The 21,568-nt window shown below is 47.8% G+C and overlaps 1 protein-coding gene across 3 annotated transcripts; it reads left to right on the top strand.

Annotated features, from left to right (window-relative positions):
* Positions 1–4,963: 4,963 nt before the first annotated feature.
* On the top strand, positions 4,964–20,010 carry LOC142589662 (uncharacterized). 3 transcript variants are annotated; one of them, XM_075701194.1, is made up of 3 exons: positions 4,964–5,322; positions 16,305–16,584; positions 17,107–20,010. In XM_075701194.1, exons 2-3 carry the CDS (start codon positions 16,312–16,314, stop codon positions 18,952–18,954), a joined length of 2,121 nt encoding a protein of 706 aa, XP_075557309.1. In that variant the 5' UTR covers positions 4,964–5,322; positions 16,305–16,311; the 3' UTR covers positions 18,955–20,010. The 3 variants fall into 3 exon arrangements, with proteins under 3 accessions (XP_075557309.1, XP_075557310.1, XP_075557308.1); XM_075701195.1 differs by having other exon boundaries at positions 4,965–5,322; positions 16,329–16,584; XM_075701193.1 differs by having other exon boundaries at positions 4,966–5,322; positions 16,301–16,584.
* The last annotated feature ends 1,558 nt before the right edge of the window (positions 20,011–21,568 follow it).

Below are 21,568 nucleotides of genomic sequence, written 5' to 3'. Positions count from 1 at the left end.
GCCTGGGGAGTGAAGATGCCAAGGTGCGCATGCTCTGTGTACGAACTGGACATATCCGCAATCGAGATCAGAAGCGCAAACATTCCTGAGCTCGGGCTCGTCGCGTGCACTCAGACGAGCGATAAATCGCGGGTCTTTTTTTTTGTTTGTTTGTTAGGAATACGTCGTTTCATATGCTTTCATTTTCTAGCCTCTCTATCTCTCTATAGCAACCGGCGTCGACGACGCTGGAGTGATCAATAAATATGTCGGCAGCGAGCTCAGTTTTGCACGTTGCCGCAATGGTGTGCCGGCGCAGCCTCCGTGAGAGACGCGATGAAACGTAAAAGCCATCACAGGCATGCAAACACGCATTCAAGAACGTTATCTAAGTGAAGCATGCGCACTGTGCGCGACAAAATATTTCACTCGTCGTTTTCCGTTCGCCAACGCAACTGCAGTTATCTCGGAGCACCTCAAATGTGCGATGACTCAGCTCGGCTCCACGCATCTGAGCTGTCAACCTTGGCTCGAGCACCTGCCGTAGTAAATCTGCAGCGTTCCCGCTGCGCCGTGAACACACACACACAAACTCCGCCTCCATTTCACTTTGTGAAAGTGCATGTATACAGCGAAGCTGGTGCGGACGTTAGATAAGTACCATCATCATAATTTCTTTAATTAAATTATTAAGTACAAGTAATTTCCCCTGCGTTGTCCTTGGTGTGTTTATTGGCTTCTTATGATATGATTTAAAAATCGGACGCCCTCGGTTAACTCCCTTTCTTCTCGTTCGTTACATAACGAAGGTCTCGATTCCGGTAACATTGATGCGTTCAGGTAGCATGTGTGGGTTTATTGGCCAGTTGCCTTCACCCAAAAAGATAACGTACTCGTGACGCCTGCGGCAGAAAGGACGTTCCACATCCGCCGCCAGCCGCCAAGGTTTGTGAGTGGTGGCGCTGGCTAACACTGCCAAGGTTAGTTCTCGTAGTAACACATGAACATCCCAGAAAGTGAATGGGAAAACGGCGCCGCGGTAGCTCAATTGGTTAGAGCATCGCAGGCGTTATGCGAAGACGTGGGATCGTTGCCCATCTGCGGCAAGTTGTTTTTTCATCCACTTTCATATCCATTAATTTATCATTTCGTTAATTCAATTATTAAGTAGAAGTAACTTCCCCTGGGTTATCCTCGTTGTCTTTGTTTGTTGGCTTCTTATGATATGATTGAAAAGTCGGGCCCCTCGGTTAATCCGTTTTCTTCTCGTTCGCCCCAACTGACGTTAGACGACGATACACAAGCACCACCACTACAAGTTACGTACGTCGCGCGCAAGTGCAGCATGCGTCTTGATTCTTCTAGGCCGTCCGCCAAGCGCAAATGCCTTATCGAACCAAATTACTGTTTAAAATTAAATTGCGTCAAAAAATGCGTAAAGTGCGACTTTCACACGAGCGGAAGACATGATAGCTTGGGATTGTTACTCGAATGTACGAGAAAACATAAATCTGTTAAGCAGAAACTGAACGACAAAGACCTTTTTTCCAGCTGCTGTTTGAGGTCTGTCCGAGTGGCTGGAGCAGCTAGGTGGCGGTACCATCTATGGCGCTACCGTTAGCACAGCATACAACCTCATTCTTGTAGGCCCTCCTCCGCCTAGCGCACGCGCGTTACTGAAATAATTGAATTTCTCAAAATAAAATGCGTCAGAAAAATTCGCAAAGTGCGACTTACACACAACCTGCAGACATGATAGCTTCGGATCGTAATACGACTATAGGAGAAAACAAAATTCCGCTACGCGGAAATTCAAACACAAACCCCCTTTTACAGCTGCCGTTTTTTGGGTGAGCACGCCACGAAACATTCCAACCAACTGGAGACTACAGCAGCGCCACAGTAAAAAGGAAACAAAGAAAGAAAGAAAAAGAAACAAAGAAAGAAAAGGCCACCGCCAGTTTTCGTGTACTGCGTATGCCCATATGTATGTAGACAATACAAGCCGTATCATCGCACGCATCGCTGCCAAGCGCACGCAGCGGTCGCAACCGCGACGCGCGGCCGTTTCCGTCACATTTGCTTGCTCGAGCGACGAGACCCGCTGCAGACAGGGAACGCGTTGCCGCCATGTTCCGTACTCGATGACGCCGGCGTCGCATTTATGCAGGGCGACTAAGCTATAAATCGCGGAGCAAGTTTTAAGCAGCGGACACGAAAGACCGAATCCCTTTAGAGTGATAAAGTATCATTTCAAAGCCCTATATACTTTCGCTAATTTCGCTTCGTATATAGGATAAACGTTCTGGAGCCTGACGTGCCAAAACCGTGGGCTCTGATTTGCGAGGCACGCCGTATCGGAGGATTAATTTCGACCACCTGGGGTTTTTTTTTTTTTTTTCAAGGTGCACCCCATGGCAAGGTGCGCGCGCATTCTCGCATTTCGCGCTCAGTCGAAGTGCGTCGCGCTTAGCAACGTCACAAGCCGTTAAAGCCGCGAGGGCGAGTGGGCTCATTATTAAACGAGGAAATTAAGGTCAACGTATCGTTTATTGTACTTTCTCGCCGATACCTCGGCATTTTAGTATTTTTAGCAGGTTTTTTTTTTACTAACATAACTGAATTTGTTTGTTTTTTTTTTTGCTTTTATTCAGTGCTCTCTTTAAAAAGAGGCCGAAGTCTTCTGCGCCGACGAAACCAAGTGTATATGCAAGCAACTTATATATAGTAACAGCGTTATCATGCCGAGCGCGATGCTGAGAGTCCGATTCACGGCAACTTAGTGAGATTTCGTTGCACCCTGATAAGCCCAAGGTCGGTCGATCGGTCTAGTTAGTTAAGTCGACACCAAGGCACATGACAGACACCGTTCGCACGACGCTCAAGACTTGTCCCTCTGGGGCGCGCGTGTATTTGCTAAAGGAACTAAATGTTAAGCTAGTTAGTTATGGTGGTTAATGTTCATAAGTATCAGCGCAAAAAGAAAAGAAGGGAAAACAAGGAGGAGAAAACGGGCGACGGCGAAGCGCACACGGACAGTGCTTTTTTATGCCGTCTCCATCTTTTATGACGCGTCCTGCAAAAAGCGTACAGTCGGCGCCGAAAGATTGTGGAATGCGGCTTCCGTGACGAAGCCACATTTCAGAACAATAACTTGATAAGGTGGAAGCTTGGGCGAGTTGGTGATTCAATATCGACATGTACATGTGCACAGCGCAAAAGGCGACGACTGAAGAAAGAACACAACACAGGCGCTAACTTCAACAGATCTTCATTTGCGAAATCGCCAGAACTATATACATTAGCAACAGTAATAAAAAACTTTTGCATTTTGTCACGCATGAACCCCTCTTGCATCACAGCCAGATACTTGATTTCGTTATTGGTTAGGGCAATAGACGGCATGCTGATGCAAAGGTTACCCAGACCCGCCGAGGTTGCTCAGTGGCTATGGTGTTGGGCTGCTGAGCACGAGGTCGCGGGATCGAATCCCGGCCACGGCGGCTGCATTTCGATGGGGGCGAAATGCGAAAACACCCGTGTGCTTAGATTTAGGTGCACGTTAAAGAACCCCAGGTGGTCAAAATTTCCGGAGTTCTTCACTACGGCGTGCCTCATAATCAGAAAGTGGTTTTGGCACGTAAAACCCCAAATATTATTATTATTAAAGGTTACCGAGCCGCTGTATCTTGCAGAGATTGCTCCTGTGACCCTCAATTTGAAAACTGCGTCGTTATCTCCAAACACCGAGAACAGCTTACACGTGAAATCATAGAGGCTGGCAAGATACACAGGCTGAGTGACCTTTCCATCAGCATGCCGTCTATTGGCCTCACCCAAAACGAAATCAAGTGTCTGGCTGTGATGCAATAAGGGTTCATGCGTGACATAATGCAAAAGTTGTTTTTCATTACTTTTTCTCGTGTATATAGTTCTGGCGATTTCGCAAATAAAGATCAGTTGAAGTCAGCCGCCTGTGTCGTTTTCTTTCTTCAGTGCTCGTCTTTTGCGCTGTGCACACATGTTGATTCGGAACAACGTTTGCTTGCAGCTGCGCAGTAAACAGTACAGCATAATGTCGGTAGCGTATACAATGGGCCACGAAAGTTTACGAGGCACTGCAGGCTCTGTAAACAAAAAAGAAAGAAAGCTGAATTTCCGCGGCACACAGCGTCGAATTAAGCCTGTTATAGCGTATACGCAGTGATTTATCAAATTAGAAGCGCCATGCCCCGGCAGAACAGAAATTCACATTAGGCGGGAAGCCCGCGTTGTGACCACCTGCCGCGGTATATAGTCCAGCGGCGTTGCGCTTCTGAGCTCGATGTCGCGGGTTCGGTGTCGGCCACATTTCGATGGGCGCGAATTAAATTTAAAAAAGCGCTCGTGTGCTTATAGATTGGGGCGAACGTTAAATAAATAAGACAAGAACACCAGGCTATAAATATTAATCCGCAGAATCAAATCTCAGTTTTGCAACGTAAAACTACAGAATTTCAATTTAACCACTGCCTCGACCGGGCAGAAATTCACGCTTGCAGCACGAAGGAAGGAAGGAAGGAAGGAAGGAAAAAGTGGAGAAGGAAAGGCAGGGAGGTTAACCAGTTTAGCTTAACCGGTTTGCTACCCTACACATGGGAGCGGGAAATTGCAGCACGAAATTCGCGTTCGGTAAACCTCTGTGGTCGACTGCTATAGCACACGGAAAGCGAAAGATCTGCAATTACAGGCTGCGCGTGCGCCTGCAGACTCGGCAAATATTCAGCTGTATTTCTCAAATGCTGCGTCCCGTAAACTTGCGACGGCTACTGCACATACGCGATGAAACACTGGCCACGTGTGCGATGGCAGGGCTGAGTCAAAGCATAGTTTCGCACCACGTTCTCGTCGCTCGATCCGCCGCGACGCGCATGATGGTGGCACGGAAGCCTCTAGTCAATCGTCACCTGCAGCTCACCGACGGATACACGAGCAAAAAAAAAAAATAAAAAATAAAAAAAAGACGCCGCATGAAACAATCGCATGTCGGGGGTGATTCCGGCACCGTCGCTGCCGTCTCATCCGCGGCGAAACCGCGAACGATGCCGATACACCGAGCCAACGTTCGGCAGAGCTGCCAGTCACGTGACCGAGTCGCTTGTCGCGGCCTCGCTCGCCCCGAAGCGCATGTTGTCCCGGCGTAGCGGCGGCGGTAACAGCGGTGGCAGCAGCAGCCAGCGAGTGGGCGGGCGGCTGTTGCACCAAAGTGCGCCACGGAAATAAGGAAGACAAGCCCGCGCGGTTCGTGCTTCGCCGGTGAACCGGAGCGGCGGAGGAAAAGAAAAAAACACGACGCTGCCTGAGGTACGGTGCTATACGTTATTGAATTTGTGGATCGCGTGTTGTAGCGGATCTCGGTTAATTCGTTGGAATTCGGGGGAATATTGAACAGCCGTTTGGGAGATGTTGACCCACGTAGTGCCCGAGAAGACTATCTCAAAAACTGCACCCCGCCACCGTCAGTGCTGTCAACTCGCTGCAGGAAGGAGCCGGGTTGGCTCCGAAGCATTAAGAAATCCACTTTATTTTTTTTATTTTTTGCTCGAGTCCCTCCTAAATCATTTGTGCTACGCTGGGTTTGCTTTGTCGGAATTCACAAGCGTGGAAAACTAAGCGCGTAGCCTATAACTGTGGTTGTCTTTATGGGCTGGAGGGCGAGCTTTCAATTCCCGATGGTTCAGTAAAGCAATTACTATAATAATTAAGAATTTCACTAAAGCAGCGAATTTCATTATTTCGGTACACATGCACTCTACAAGGCAACAAATCATAGTGCACAATTAAGTTGTAACTTATATGAACTTGCGTTCGGGCACTACAGGGTTAATTAATTTCTTCCAATTTGGCAGCTACCCGCCGTGGTTGCTCAGTGGCTATGGTGTTGGGCTGCTGAGCACGAGGTCGCGGCATCTTATCCCGGCCACGGAGGCCGCATTTCGATGGGGGCGAAATGCGAAAACACCCGTGTAGTTAGATTTACGTGCACGTTAAAGAACCCCAGGTGGTCAAAATTTCCGGATTCCTCCACTACGGCGTGCCTCATAATCAGAAAGTGGTTTTGGTACGTAAAACCCCATAATTTATATATATATTTTTAATTTGGCAGCTGTTCTCTGGTTGCCCTGTACCGTCTTGGGCCAGAGGCTGACGACGGAAGAATCAACAGGTAGCTTTGTGAAAGTAGAAGCGCACTACCATCTAGTGGGCAGAATTTAACGGAGCGGTTTGGTATGTCGATGTGCTCAATTGCATTGGCTTGGCGGCCGAAATAAAAAAAGAAGTCTCGTGCATTTGAATTTCGGCGCTCGTTAAATAACCTCAGATGGTCGAAGTTAATCCGGATCCTTGTAGGTCCATGCGTTTGGTGCGAACTACGGTAAACATCACAATTTTGATTTTGACCGTGGCGATGGGCGTGCCTTTGCGACTTGCTTGACGACATGGACAGGCCCTATGCTGCAAAATACCTGTGCAGGTGATTTGGGACAGCGAACAGGTCCTGCGAAGTTGGCTTGCACGATTCGGAGCTCGACCTCGGTGTCTTACTGCCGTCGCAGATTATAGGGAAATGAGGAGGGTTAGATAACGGCAGGTCGTGCTACGAGATAATGGTACTTGTGTCTGCCGGAAATAACAATGCAGGAACCAGGTTTCCTTCTGTTCTAATTTTTTTTTCTTTTCTTCGTTTGTTTCTCGTTATTGTGCTCCAACGCCGCCGTTATCGCCAACGTCTCTCAATAGGCGCGACTGATAAGATTACGAGAAAATGGGGGGGGGGGGGAGTATTTATAGTATGTGTGCGTTGAAACGACGTCGGAACAAATCGTCTAGCTGCTAAACAGAGGAACTAGGACTAGTTGTTTTGTGAGAGTGCAAGTGTGCCGTCTCGCACGTGAGCTTTCCGATTCATATCGACACGTGTACTTGTTTCTTTATCGGGTGACCACGTTTGACCGACTGTGTTATGGATCACCAAGGGACGCGCCTGCGTCCTCAAGTGTTATTGATGTTTCTATCCGCTGTCTGGTTGTCATCGAACTTTGTGCAATCTGCGTGTATGCGCGACGCGAGTTGTGTAGCACTTTCTGGAAGACACGCGGGCACCAGCGATTACTCTGGAACCTTCGATGACCTATATATGTATAAAAGCCGATGCATGTCGATGCTCTTGACCCGCTGATCAGATTTTCGACGATCGCCGACTGTGTTCGCCGTTATCGTTGTCTTTGAGTGTAGCCCGTTTTCAAGGGCACAGGTTCGGCCAATAAAACGCAAATTTCGTCATTCACAGTTATGCTGCTTTCTTCGCCGTCACTGTACTACGTGACAATACACATGCCGATCTGGAGGTTTAGTAGAAGAGAACGATGCCCAGCCGGCTTTGGGTATCTGGCTCTTGCAGAATGCCGTTCTTCGCAATGACGAGGGGAAAAAAGAACACATGAAGAGGGAAAGACGTGTACACAGCCTTGTCAAAGGAAATTTTCGGCTGAGTATCGAAGCACTGGGTATTTATCGAAGCAATCGATTGGCCGATTGGTACGCGTTACCTCAGACTCGACCACCTGGAAGATAAATTGCTTCCGGTATAAGGTGACTGTGTAGTTTGTCGTTTATTAAACGATGCGCAAGTGCCAGAATAGGCCACCCAATGGCCTGCCAATCCATGCAGTCATCCAAAATAAACACTGACGACTACGGATTACACGAAAAAAAAAAGTGAAAAGGGTATTGTGAATTAAAATATCCCGGACAGGCCGGACGCGTATTGAATTTAAAGCATGCAACGCTAGACTGCACTGTGTGCACTTCTAGCACAGCGTAAAGGAATGTCCGCGAACGTTCGCTTGACCCGCAGGAAAAACGCATTAGGTGATAAGTCATGCTAAGCCGGCCATCGCGACTGATTTCGAAGGCCGAGATCAACTCTGCACGATCCGCGGGGTAGCTATTCGTGGACATGGTAAAAGTTCCGCCATATTGTCGAATTTGGTAATGGCGGCATTTTGAGCCAATCGGAGCGGCAGCATAGCAGCCCTCTGGGCCAGTCAGACCTGACCGAATTGCAAGTTCGCATAACGCGTCACAGAATACGGACCCAGAATAGCACTGCACCGGACGCCTGAGACGTTGCAGGTGCAATTGTTACAGCGACGCTGCGCCGGGAGAAAGCCGGCGTATCGCATAACTTGGTCCGAGAGCGCCGTGGCGTTACACTTAACGTCGTGAGTGAGCGAAAACGAACACTTACCAACGCTACGGCGGCGAAACGCGCCCAGCTGCAAGACCTCTCGTCTTGTGGGCGATTATCCGGGGCATTACGGCTGCGCAATCGCACTGTAAAGGCGCGACTCCGAAGCGCTAAGTCATCGCCTCCCTTTAGCCTTACCGACTTGTCTCGCTCTATGGTATCCTCTTCAGACCTGTATAATAACACCCGAACGAACAAATCAATAGCATGCCCGTAATGAACTGTTCCGTGAAGTGATGCCCTGCACTCTTAAAAATGTTTGCACCCTTTGGGGCGTATCGGGTCCCACATCAATAGTCATCTGTCTCGCCCGCATTTCCTTTCTTTAACACCGCGAGCTCCGCACCCTCGGCACTTACAAGTCACGGACAGCATGCGCGTTATCAACGTGACATAGCATTGTCGACAGGAAAGTAGCGAGCGCGGCGTTTTCAGGAACGGAAGCGCAAGCAAGGCAGATGACGGGGCGTATCATGTCTCACAGCTATAATCGACGTCTGTTTTACCTGCATTTATACTTTCGGGTGCTCCTATCTAAACACAGGTTAAAGAATTCGTTTTTCTCTGCAACTACTGCAGCAAACTTGACGAGGTTTGTTGCATTTAAAAGAAAAGCTTACCCCCGTATTCAGAAATGCATCTTAACTTGAATCTCATTCTTGACTTGATATAAATGACGCCTGTTGTGAACGCGCTCAAGACGCTCATTGCGTTTCCTTCGGTGCGTTCACGACAGGCGTCATTTAAATCAAGTCAAGCGTGGGCTTCAAGCTAAGATGCATTTCTGAATACAACGGTTAAGATCTAGTTACTGTTGGTTTCGAATTGTCAATTTTGTACTAAAAATTGGCAGAAATAAGAAATTTTCAGAAAACAAAACTATGAAGTTTACGGCTTTGTAACTCAGCAATTAAAAATGATATCAGAATTCTGTGAATTGCCTCTCATAGTACTTCTATAGCGGACAAAACTTATGCTACACATGAATCTAAACAAAATTAGTAATACGGAAATACAGCTTTTGCAGAACTCCTGTACACAACGCAACAAATTCACTTAAGACATGAATTGACATATAGAATTTGTTCGCTTTGAATGATCTAATGGATGCCGTTTACAGAACCGCGATATCTCTTTTTGATGAAGGGATATTAATTTGTAAATTTGGTGCTTCAAATCTTTTTGAATTTTTGAAAATTCCTTCAATTAAATTCAGGCCCTAAATTGAAATTCCGCTTCTAACAGTCACTAAAATTTAGCTTTCTCTCACAAATGCAGTAAATTTCATTAAAATCTGTCCAGCGGTTATCTCAGAAAAGTGTTCTTGCGTTTTACATGTATTTGCGAGCGCAGCGTATTCAAGAACGGAAACGCAAGCAAAGCAGATGACGGAGCGTATCATCATAGAGAAACATGTAACTGTACGTAAAGAGTGCACACTCGAAGAGTTTCGCGGATGAGCCAGTAAGGGTCTGACCACCCGCTAGGCGGCGTAGCGATTTGCACTTCTACTTTACCTCAAAGGTAGACAGCTTATCATACGTCTACGAGGTTACGTCCACGCATCTCGTTTCCTTAGAGACGTTGATGTTGCGCCTAAATCGACCGCTCGGCAGATATCTACACATTCTAGTAAAATATGCTCCATCGTTTTCCTAGCTTCACCGCGGCAAACATATGTTCGTAGGAGCTGGCTTCTCCGCAATATGTGTCTCTTTGAGAGAAAGCGAGCTTTACAGGTTTCGTTCGCTTTACGGCAACAGTGGGATACACGAGGAAGGTCTCAGCCTAGAGCCACCATTCCGACGAGAGGACTTGTCTTTCCAAGGACTTCCCTCGTTTGCCTGCTGTTTGTCAAGTTCGAGTCACCATTTTTGTGCGACCACTTTGGACTTAGCTTTGTTTGGACTTTGCTTCACGTACCATATTTTCGAAGTAGTTCGGATCCAAGCCAGAGTACTACCGTGACAACGTTGAGCAAAGGCGACCCTGCAGACGATTTATTTATTTATTTATTTATTTATTTATTTATTTATTTATTTATTTATTTATTTATCACTTCCAAGACCCAATGGCATTACAGGAAGGAGTGGTAAATAGCAAGTGTTTGCACAGTAGAAGAGAAAAGAAAATTGTTATAGCAAGTAAATAAAACATGTTAGCTAAAGCCTTCATGAATGGCAGTCTTGAAGCTGTCGATGTCGGTGACGGCGGCTATGGAAGCGGGAAGGTGGTTCTATTTTTTGCTAATATTTGGAATGAAGGATTCGCTGTAGGTATTAGTCCAACAAGATGACACACCAACTTCGTAGTTATGTTGTGAGCGCGATGACACGTAGACGAGAGCAGAAAAAAAAAGAACGTCTTTTAGAATAGGATTGTAATGATAGATTTTGTAGAACAAGAAAAGGCGAAAGCACTTACGGCGCAAGGACAGTTCAGGTAAGGGAAGTATTGCTTGCATTGATGATACGCTGGCATGCCGAGAGTAATTTAATAGAAGGAAACGGGGGGGGGGGGGGGGGGGCTGCGCGTTTCTGGGCGGATTCAATAATTTCTCTAAGTGTAGTGTTCTTGAGGTTCCAGATGGCGCATGCGTAATCTAATTTAGGGCGAACAAGAGTTTTAGATAGATTTAATTTGTCTGAGGAAGGTGATGGGGAAAAATTAATTCGTAAGTAAGTAAGTAAGCCAGCATGAGGTTTGCGGTGTTGGTAACATAGTTAACATGTGTGCGCCAAGAAAGATCGCAACTGATGTGGATGCCGAGGTACTTGTATGCAGTAACAGTATCTAGTAGGACCCGCCGTGGTTGCTCAGTGGCTATGGTGTTGGGCTGCTGAGCACGAGGTCGCGGGATCGAATCCCGGCCACGGCGGCCGCATTTCGATGGGGGCGAAATGCGAAAACGCCCGTGTGCTTAGATTTAGGTGCACGTTAAAGAACCCCAGGTGGTCGAAATTTCCGGAGTCCTCCACTACGGCGTGCCTCATAATCAGAAAGTGTTTGTGGCACGTAAAACCCCATAATTAATTTTTTTTTGAAGAATCTAGTAGGATGCCGTCAAGAAAATACGCGCTGCTAACAGTGTGCTTTTGTCGAGATATTCGCACGCCTTTACACTTCTCGATGTTCAGCCGCATCAACAATTTACTGCACAATGAGGACAAGTGGCTAAGATCTTGAATTTCCTGCTGATCAGTGGGTTCGGCTAGATTTTTATAGAGGACGCAATCATCGGCAAAAAGTTTTATTGATGGAAACGTGATACAGTCAGGGATGTCGTTAAACTCGGGTCATCATCATCATCAGCCTAGTTACGCCCACTGCAGGGCAAAGGCCTCTCCCATACTTCTCCAACTACCCCGGTCATGTACTAATTGTGGCCATGTTGTCCCTGCAAACGTCTTAATGTCATCCGCCCACCTAACTTTCTGCCGCCCCCTGCTACGCATCCCTTCCCTTGGAATCCAGTCCGTAACCCTTAGTGACCATCGGTTATCTTCCCTCCTCATTACATGTCCGGCCCATGCCCATTTCTTTTTCTTGATTTCAACTAAGATGTCGTTTACCCGCGTTTGTTGCCTCACCCAATCTGCTCTTTTCTTATCCCTTAACGTCACACCCATCATTCTTCTTTCCATAGCTCGTTGCGTCGTCCTCAATTTCAGCAGAACACTTTTCGTAAGTCTCCAGGTTTCTGCCCCATATGTGAGTACTGGTAACACACAGCTGTTATACACTTTCCTTTTGAGGGATAGTGGCAACCTGCTGTTCATGATTTGAGAATGCCTGCCAAACGCACCCCAGCCCATTCTTATTCTTCTGGTTATTTCAGTCTCATGATCCGGATCCGTGGTCACTACGTGCCCTAAGTAGATGTAGTCCCTTACCCCTTCCAGTGCTTCGCTACCTATCGTAAACTGCTGTTCTCTTCCGAGCCTGTTAAACATTACTTTAGTTTTCTGCAGATTAATTTTCAGACCCACCCTTCTGCTTTGCCTCTCCAGGTCAGTGAGCATGCATTGCAATTGGTCTCCTGAGTTACTAAGCAAGGCAATATCATCAGCGAATCGCAAGTTGCTAAGGTATTCTCCATCAACTTTTATCCCCAATTCTTCCCACTCCAGGCCTCTGAATACCTCCTGTAAACATGCTGTGAATAGCATTGGAGATATCGTATCTCCCTGTCTGACGCCTTTCTTTATAGGGATTTTGTTGCTTTCTTTGTGGAGGACTACGGTGGCTGTGGAGCCGCTATAGATATCTTCCAGTATCTTTACATATGGCTCATCTACACCCTGATTCCGTAATGCCTCCATGACTGCTGAGGTTTCGACTGAATCAAACGCTTTCTCGTAATCAATGAAAGCTATATATAGGGGTTGGTTGTATTCTGCACATTTCTCTATCACTTGATTGACAGTGTGAATATGGTCTATTGTTGAGTAGCCTTTACGGAATCCTGCCTGGTCCTTTGGTTGACAGAAGTCTAAGGTGTTCCTGATTCTATTTGCGATTACCTTAGTAAATACTTTGTAGGCAACGGACAGTAAGCTGATCGGTCTATAATTTTTCAAGTCTTTGGCGTCCCCTTTCTTATGGATTAGGATTATGTTAGCGTTCTTCCAAGATTCCGGTACGCTCGAGGTTATGAGGCATTGCGTATACAAGGTGGCCAGTTTCTCTAGAATAATCTGACCACCATCCTTCAACAAATCTGCTGTTACCTGATCCTCCCCAGCTGCCTTCCCCCTTTGCATAGCTCCTAAGGCTTTCTTTACTTCTTCTGGCGTTACCTGTGGGATTTCGAATTCCTCTAGGCTATTCTCTCTTCCACTATCGTCGTGGGTACCACTGGTACTGTATAAATCTCTATAGAACTCCTCAGCCACTTGAACTATCTCATCCATATTGGTAACGATATTGCCGGCTTTGTCTCTTAACGCACACATCTGATTCTTGCCTATTCCTAGTTTCTTCTTCACTGTTTTTAGGCTTCCTCCGTTCCTGAGAGCCTGTTCAATTCTATCCATATTATAGTTCCTGATGTCCGCTGTCTTACGCTTGTTGATTAACTTAGAAAGTTCTGCCAGTTCTATTCTAGCTGTAGGGTTAGAGGCTTTCATACATTGGCGTTTCTTGATCAGATCTTTCGTCTCCTGCGATAGCTTACTGGTTTCCTGTCTAACGGAGTATCCACCGACTTCTATTGCGCACTCCTTAATGGTTCCCATGAGATAGTCGTTCATTGCTTCAACACTAAGGTCCTCTTCCTGAGTTAAAGCCGAATACCTGTTCTGTAGCTTGATAGGGAATTCCTCTAGTTTCCCTCTTACCACTAATTCATTGATTGGCTTCTTGTGTACCAGTTTCTTCCGTTCCCTCCTCAAGTCTAGGCTAATTCGAGTTCTTACCATCCTATGGTCACTGCAGCGTACCTTGCCGAGTACGTCTACATCTTGTATGATGCCAGGGTTCGCGCAGAGTATGAAGTCGATTTCATTTCTAGTCTCACCATTCGGGCTCCTCCACGTCCACTTTCGACTAACCCGCTTGCGGAAAAAGGTGTTCATTATCCGCATATTATTCTGTTCTGCAAACTCTACTAATAATTCTCCTCTGCTATTCCTAGAGCCTATGCCATATTCCCCCACTGACTTGTCTCCAGCCTGCTTCTTGCCTACCCTGGCATTGAAGTCGCCCATCAGTATAGTGTATTTTGTTTTGACTTTACCCATCGCCGATTCCACGTCTTCATAAAAGCTTTCGACTTCCTGGTCATCATGACTGCATGTAGGGGCATAGACTTGTACCACCTTCAATTTGTACCTCTTATTAAGTTTCACAACAAGACCTGCCACCCTCTCGTTAATGCTATAGAATTCCTGTATGTTACCAGCTATTTCCTTATTAATCAGGAATCCGACTCCTAGTTCTCGCCTCTCCGCTAAGCCCCGGTAACACAGTACATGCCCGCTTTTTAGCACTGTATATGCTTCTTTTGTCCTCCTAACCTCACTGAGCCCTATTATATCCCATTTACTACCCTCTAATTCCTCCAATAATACTGCTAGACTCGCCTCACTAGATAGCGTTCTAACGTTCAACGTTGCCAGGTTCAGATTCCAATGGCGGCCTGTCCGGAGCCAGGTATTCTTAGCACCCTCTGCAGCGTTACAGATCTGACCGCCGCCGTGGTCAGTTGCTTCGCGGCTGCTGGGGACTGAGGGCCGGGGTTTGATTGTTGTATGCATATAGGAGGTTGTGGCCAAGTACTGCACCAGGGTGGCCAATCCTGCTCTGGTGAGAGAGTGCGTTACCGGTTCTGGTCACCGGGATCAGGCCGCACTCCAGGCCTGTTTGTGCAATTTCTCAACACACGGTTTTTAAGTTACTTAAGTTTTAAGTTACAGACTAGGTTTTAAGTTTTTCTTTTAAATGCAACAAACGTCGCCAAATTTGGTGCAGTGGTTGCCGGGAAAAATGAATTCTCCTTTTACATGTATTTAGATAGGAGCACCCGAGTTTTCCACCACTGAAAAAAGGAAAACTCGGGTGCTCCTATCTAAATACATGTAAAAGGAGAATTCATTTTTCCCGGCAACCACTGCACCAAATTTGGCGACGTTTGTTGCATTTAAAAGAAAAACTTAAAACCTAGTTACTGTTGGTTTGGAATTTTAGATTTAGGTTGTGAATTTTTTTATTAACAAGTGACAAAAGCTAAAATTTTCAGAAACCGAAACTATTAAGTTTACAACGCTTGAACTCAGCGATGAAAAATGATATCACAGATATGTAAATTGCATTTGATAGTACACCTAAAGCGGAGAAAATTCATATGTTACATATGGATGTCAAAAAATGTTATAGTAAAAAAAGTAAGCTTAAGCGTGTTGTTTAGTATGCAGTTGTATCTATATACGTGAATTAAAACATGTATTATTATTATTATTATTATCATCATCATCATCATCATCATCATCATCATCATCATCATTATATACAACTGCATACTAAACAACACGCTTAAGCTTACTTTTTTTACTATTACATTTTTTAGATCCATATGTAGCATATCAATTTTCTCAGCTTTAGTTGTATCTATATACGTGAATTAAGACGTATTATTATTATTATTATTATTATTATTATTATTATTATTATTATTATTATTATTATTATTATTATTATTATTATTATTATTATTATTATTATTAATCGAGTGCGCTAGCACCCAGACCCTCGAGGTTGTTTCTGGGCACTTTAAAACAACTTTTGATTGATTGATTGATTGATTGATTGATTGATTGATTGATTGATTGATTGATTGATTGATTGATCGACATGCATTGCGGTATGTGGTACGCGCGCCGCAACTCGGTATAGGAACGTGTGCGCGCGCAGTGACGTTCGTGCCAATGTCAGCACTCTGCCTGCGTGGTTCCGGCAGCGCTGATTCAGCGCAGCGTGGCATGGCGGGTGCGTCCACTTGGCTTCATCGCTTTTGCAGCCAAACGCACTGCGCTTCGCAGGAGGATTTCTAGCCTTCCACGCGCGAGCCGATACAGTGAACAGCATGACGGTGACGGGGCCAACGGTGCGAACGGACCTCGAGAATCCGTGTAATTGCTATCGCAATAACAAACATAAACGCGCACACACGCACACACAATGACGAGAATTGAGCATCAAAATTCTGGGGTTCTACGTTCCAGAACCACGGTCTGATTATAAGAGAGCGCGGATAAATTTGGCCCGCCTGTTCTTTAATGTGGGCCTAAATCTAAGTACGCAAGCGTGTCGGCATTCCGCCCACGTCGGAATGCGTCGAGCGTGAACGGGAATCGAACCCACCACCTCGGGGGTTCAGCAGCGCAATGCCACAGCCACCGAGTCACCTTGGCGGATGAGCATTTAGCGTCGACACGCTTGAATCGGGGATCAATGTGCGCGAAGTGGGCGTGACAAGAAACTCTGTGCAATGTGCAAGCAGAGCGTTTCCCGACCGATTTGTTTTCTGACCAGGAAGAGTGGGCATGCTCCGGCGAAACAGGGTCCACCCCGCGGTCCTGATCGCGCTGCCGTTCCTGGCCACCTTGCTGCTGATGACGTCGCCTCCCTGGGGCCTGCTGACGGGTCGCGGTAGCGGCCAGGTGCCCGCGGAGTACCTCAGGCACCGCTACTGGAACTACGACCCCGACGTCCAGGAGCCCAGGGATCCGCGCCAGAGCTGCTCGCTGCCCGCCCTGCACCCGTTCCATCCCGCTGTGTGGCCGTACCTGAACCCTGTCACGCCCATCGTCTGCAAGGTGTGTGTGTGTGACTGTAGTCACAAGTCTGGTAGGCTTAAACGTAGCAGCGTTGCAATGGAAAAGACGAATTCTCCTCCTGCTCTGCGTCTTTTGTATGTGAAGGGGTGCTTTTAAAGTAACAAACAAACATTGATTGATTGATTGATTGATTGATTGATTGATTGATTGATTGATTGATTGATTGATTGATTGATTGATTGATTGATTGATTGATTGAGTGATTGATTGATTGATATTAACGTCCCAAAGCAGCACGGTGAGTTATGAATGACGCCGTTAAGGGGGGGGGGAGGGGGTGATCGTTGGAATAATTTCGACCGCCTGGTTCATTAATGTGTACATAAAGCGCGTTGCACGAGCGCTCCTGCACTTTCCACTAGCGAAATGCGGCCGCCACGCGGCAAGGAGTTGAACCCGCGACATTGTGCTCAGCGTCAGAACCGCTGAGCGATCGTGGCGTGAGTGTCAGCATGATCTCATTTTTTTTTAATATATATCTCTCTCTCACTTTTCTACAAGGTTCGACAACCCTGGCTGACGTTCATCGACTCGTACGGCAACCTGCGGTTCAATGCGTCATCGAGCTACTCACTCTCAAACCTCCGGTGCAGCTACAAGTCCGTCCAGCGCGTCACTGACAACGAGATAACGTACAGCGACGCAGTGCCTTTCACCAGAGACAAAGTGCCTCTCAATGACGACGTCATCACCGTCAGTTGTAGCAACGCGCTGAAGTGGCCCATCTACAGCAACATCCACGCTGTGGCGGTGCGGCGTAACCCTCCCGTTCGTCCCAACGTGACAGCTCCGAACAAGCGAACACGAGGAATAAGAAGAAACGCCAGCTTCAGAGGTTCCAGGCATGGGAGTAGCAAACCGCGGATAAAACCGAGGCAGCCCCCAAACGTGCTAATCTTCGGCTTGGACTCAGTCTCGAGACTGTCCATGATGCGGTTCCTGCCCAAGACGTACGACTACCTCGTCACCCAGCTCAACGCCGTCGTCTTCCGAGGGATGAACAAGGTCGGGGACAACACGTTTCCAAACTTGCTGGCACTGCTGACAGGCCGGCGAGTCGAGGACGTCGTGAAACCCGGACAGAGGGACAAGGTCTACGACGACGTCCACATCGTGTGGAAGGACTTTCGGGAAGCCGGTTACGAGACGCTCTTCGCCGAGGACTTCCCGGCCTTCGCCTTGTTCAACTACCTCGCCCGCGGATTCACGAAGCCGCCCACGGACTATTACCTGCGTCCTTTCTGGCTCGCCGTCTACGAGTCGTTCCTGCTAATGTCCAGCTCGGCGCTGTGCTTGGGAAACGGGCCGAAGCACATGCTGCAACTCGAATACGTCAAGCGCTACTTCGACGGCCGCAACGCTAGCAATTCCGATAGGCCTTTCTTCGCCTTCTCCTACCTGGTCGAGATCAGTCACGACTTTTCGCAGCAAGTCGGAGCCGCCGACGACGACTTCGTCGAGTTTCTTGACTATCTTCGCTCCAACGGCCACCTGGACAACACGTTCCTCTTCTTCCTTTCGGACCACGGACATCGCTTCGATTCGATCCGATCAACCTTCGTGGGTAGAATCGAAGAGCGACTGCCATTCTTCGCCCTCGGGCTTCCCGCAAGAATGGATTGGCTAGATTCACAAGCGCGTGACGTCGCATCGAAGTCGACGCTGACGCGTCTAAACGTTTCCCAGATCGCGTCCAACCTGGAGACCAACGCGGGTCGCTTGACGACGCCGTTCGACACGTACGCCACACTTCGGGACATCGCGTCATTCGCGAGCGGCGGATCGGCGATCGTCGGCCAAGACGACTCGCACTACGGCATCAGCCTATTCGGCGAGGTTACGCGAGACAGAACTTGCGAGCGAGCGGGCATCCCTTCCGAGTACTGCTCCTGCGGGTCGGAGGTTCCCGTCGAACTGGACAGCCCTCTCGTCAGGAAGGCGGCCACGGCGCTCGTGGAAAAGGTCAATGACCTCTTGAACTCTGACGAACTGGACGAACCGTTCGCGATGAGGAGGCGATGCGCCATGCTTAGCCTGCGCCGCGTCTACGACGCCCAGGAACTGCTCGTTGTGGACAACGTCAAGGAGACCGCTGACGGCACGCGGCGCCTCAGGGTCACCGTCGAGGTTCTTCCAAGCGCCGCCATGTTGGAAGGCCTGATGGTCGTCAACGGGGAGGAACAATTCGACGTCTTAGGGGACATCAGTCGCATCAACAAGTACGGCAATCAGTCCCACTGCATCCGTCACGCGGTCTTGCGAAAGTACTGCTACTGCCTGGCGGAAGCGCCGATGAATAACGAAACTTCGAGGGACTACGAGGAACAGACGTTTCCTACGATCACCTAGAAATAAGAGCGGCTTAAGTTATTCTCCGCGAAAACGTATTACCACGAAGTGAGCGACCGAGGCAGAACATGACGTTTTGTTTGCGCCCTGGTACGAGGCCGTACCGGGGTGTCCTCGGAAGTGTGCGGATGCAGCTGCAAAACTGCGACTCGCAAGAGGACACTAAACCAACCATGTACATACTTCTATGAAGACTGCCGCAAGGTGGCGAGACGCCACGTTTATTGCCACACTCTAAGGCGAGTACCATGCATTTCTTTGAATCGAGAAGACAACATTCATATTTTCTTTTAGGAACTGAATCTCTTACGCAGTTTGCGACCGACATATATGCGATGCTTTGTTCATACCTAAGTATGTCTAACGTTCCGTTATAGCAGTGGCAGGCGTTGCAGAGCATTTCGTATAAGATGATGACAAAACCCAACGCCGAAGGCTGCCGTAATCAAGCTGTTTTGCAACTGCTGCGAAACGTAGGTAGACCATAACACGATCAATTGAATCAATGTGGCAATCAGCTTTACACCATTCGAACATCTCAGCGATCGCCGACGATACCACGCACGCTTCGAACAGAACGTACCTTAGAGGGTGTTGCGGTCTTGTACATCTAGTGTCAGTTCTGGAGCAATAAGGTGCCGAGGCATAGCCTTTTAAGGCAGGAGCTCTCGTCTCATGCTTTCGGGTAATGCGTCAGCGCAGTCGGAGGCCGTTGGGAGACGCTTCAATTGGTTTTGTGATGTCACATGTGCTGGAAACTATACGTGGCAGTATATTGTACTATAAAATATTCTAGTACTCTTGAGAAACGGGTCAGACGACTGCAGAGGGGACATACCGAGCAATGACTTCGCATCATTCACAATATATATGTACATATTTTTTTCTCAACAGCATCAAAGAGGCGCCAAGCTTTGTTCTGAAAGCTGGCCGTTACTCCTGCCATATTTATGTAACTTAATACAAGCTGACATCATTTCTTTTTTTTTTTACGTTGGCATTTCGTGCGCAACATAGTTGCGAAACTAGTTTCGAAATAAATTTTTGCAAACAGCATTGTGTATTTATCTCTTTTTATTCTTAATTTTCTTTCGGGAGTGTCTTGTGTTGGGACGGAAATATCGCAACGTTAATAAAGTCATTGCTCTTTGGGGAAAGTGCAGAACTCAAGGCTTTACAGATATATGGTCGGCGACAGCGCCTTCCATCACTGTAACACGTAACACTGGTGACATTCCCATGATCTCGGTTGGCTCCGCGCATGGTGGAGGACCGTTTTTGTTCTTCCTTTTCACATGTCCAATTCGCGAAGCACTGCAGCTTCTCCTGCGGAATACTTATGCACAGAATGTTCATATGCCAGTACGCGGGACAGCGACCACATTTTTGGGGAGTATATGCGTCTTGTCGAGAAAAAGGCACGGTTGATTTGTCCGCGTGGTGGAAAGGAACGGTGGAGAAGGAGTGGAACTCTCTTCTTCAACCTCCATCTTTCTCTCCCCATTCCCTCACCCGAGATTGCCGTGTCATGTTCGGAAAGCGGAGGAGGAAGGTATGGCGAAAGCGTGAGTAGGAAAGCGTTGTGCCGCGCAATGTAGGCTTTGCGGCGATGATGGCTACGAGATGGCGCCAGAGTATGGAGCGCGTTACCTGTTGAAACAAAGCGCTGCATGAGCGGAGGTCTGTCTGCGGTGGCTACTGTGAATCGCGCCCACGCATCACCCCCACGCTGCCTCTCGCGATCTCCCTATTAGCGAGCCAGTCGCGCCATACTTCGCTCCTTTCGAAATGTGCCGCACTAGACATTGTCCGCGCCAGCCAACATATCGCGAAATGAAAACGCGTATAGAGGTGCGCTCAAATTTGCATTACGTAGTATCGTAATCGTCGGTGATTTTTCTTTTATCACCTAGAGAGAGCCGCCAGAATCATAATAGGGAACCCACCGTCATTTTCGGAGTTTCCCTGCCTGGAAATGGCCCGTTCTGCGCCAAAGCTGTGTCAGCCTTCATATCGACCCACTACAGCTAACTGGTGAAACTTTGCTTAGTGGCGTATGCGGAATTTTTTTTTTCGGGAAGCCACATGCGAACATAGAAATTCCGAGGGAGGGAGGGAGGGAGGGAAGGGGAAGGGCGAGTCTTGTTCCCAGTGCGTCACCCCCTGGCTACGCCACTGACCATGCTGGTCACCGAATCATCACGTCCACCATGGGCGTTTTATCCTGTAGGTGAAACACGCGGCCAAGTCGGCACTTCGGAAAGGGCGCAGAGCAGCTTACCATTCGATATAACACAACCAGGACGAGTGGATCGTATGAGCAATCCCATTGAAATTGGATTGTGGCTAGGGCGCTGCCTAGCCTGATAACTTTACCTACAGCCGTTTATTTAGCTTTTCTTTGTTTAAAACCCTACGTCCCAGAGCCTTCTGTAAGGTAACAATACCTTCAATTACCTCTGGTTGCTGCTGAGCACGAGGTCGCGGGATCGAATCCCGGCCACGACGGCCGCATTTCGATGGGGGCGAAATGCGAAAACACCCGTGTGCTTAGATTTAGGTGCGCGTTAAAGAACCCCAGGTGGTCAAAATTTCCGGAGTCCTCCACTACGGC

The sequence above is a fragment of the Dermacentor variabilis genome, chromosome 8 (assembly GCF_050947875.1).
Source record: "Dermacentor variabilis isolate Ectoservices chromosome 8, ASM5094787v1, whole genome shotgun sequence".
Lineage (NCBI taxonomy): Eukaryota > Metazoa > Arthropoda > Arachnida > Ixodida > Ixodidae > Dermacentor > Dermacentor variabilis.
This window is presented reverse-complemented; position numbering and strand designations above follow the sequence as displayed.

Coding starts and splice junctions, on each gene's coding strand:
- LOC142589662 (XM_075701194.1), top strand. CDS start 16,312: ATGCTCCGGCGAAACAGGGTCCACCCCGCGGTCCTGATCGCGCTGCCG. Junction 16,585..17,106: donor TCACGCCCATCGTCTGCAAG/GTGTGTGTGTGT, acceptor CTTTTCTACAAG/GTTCGACAACCCTGGCTGAC.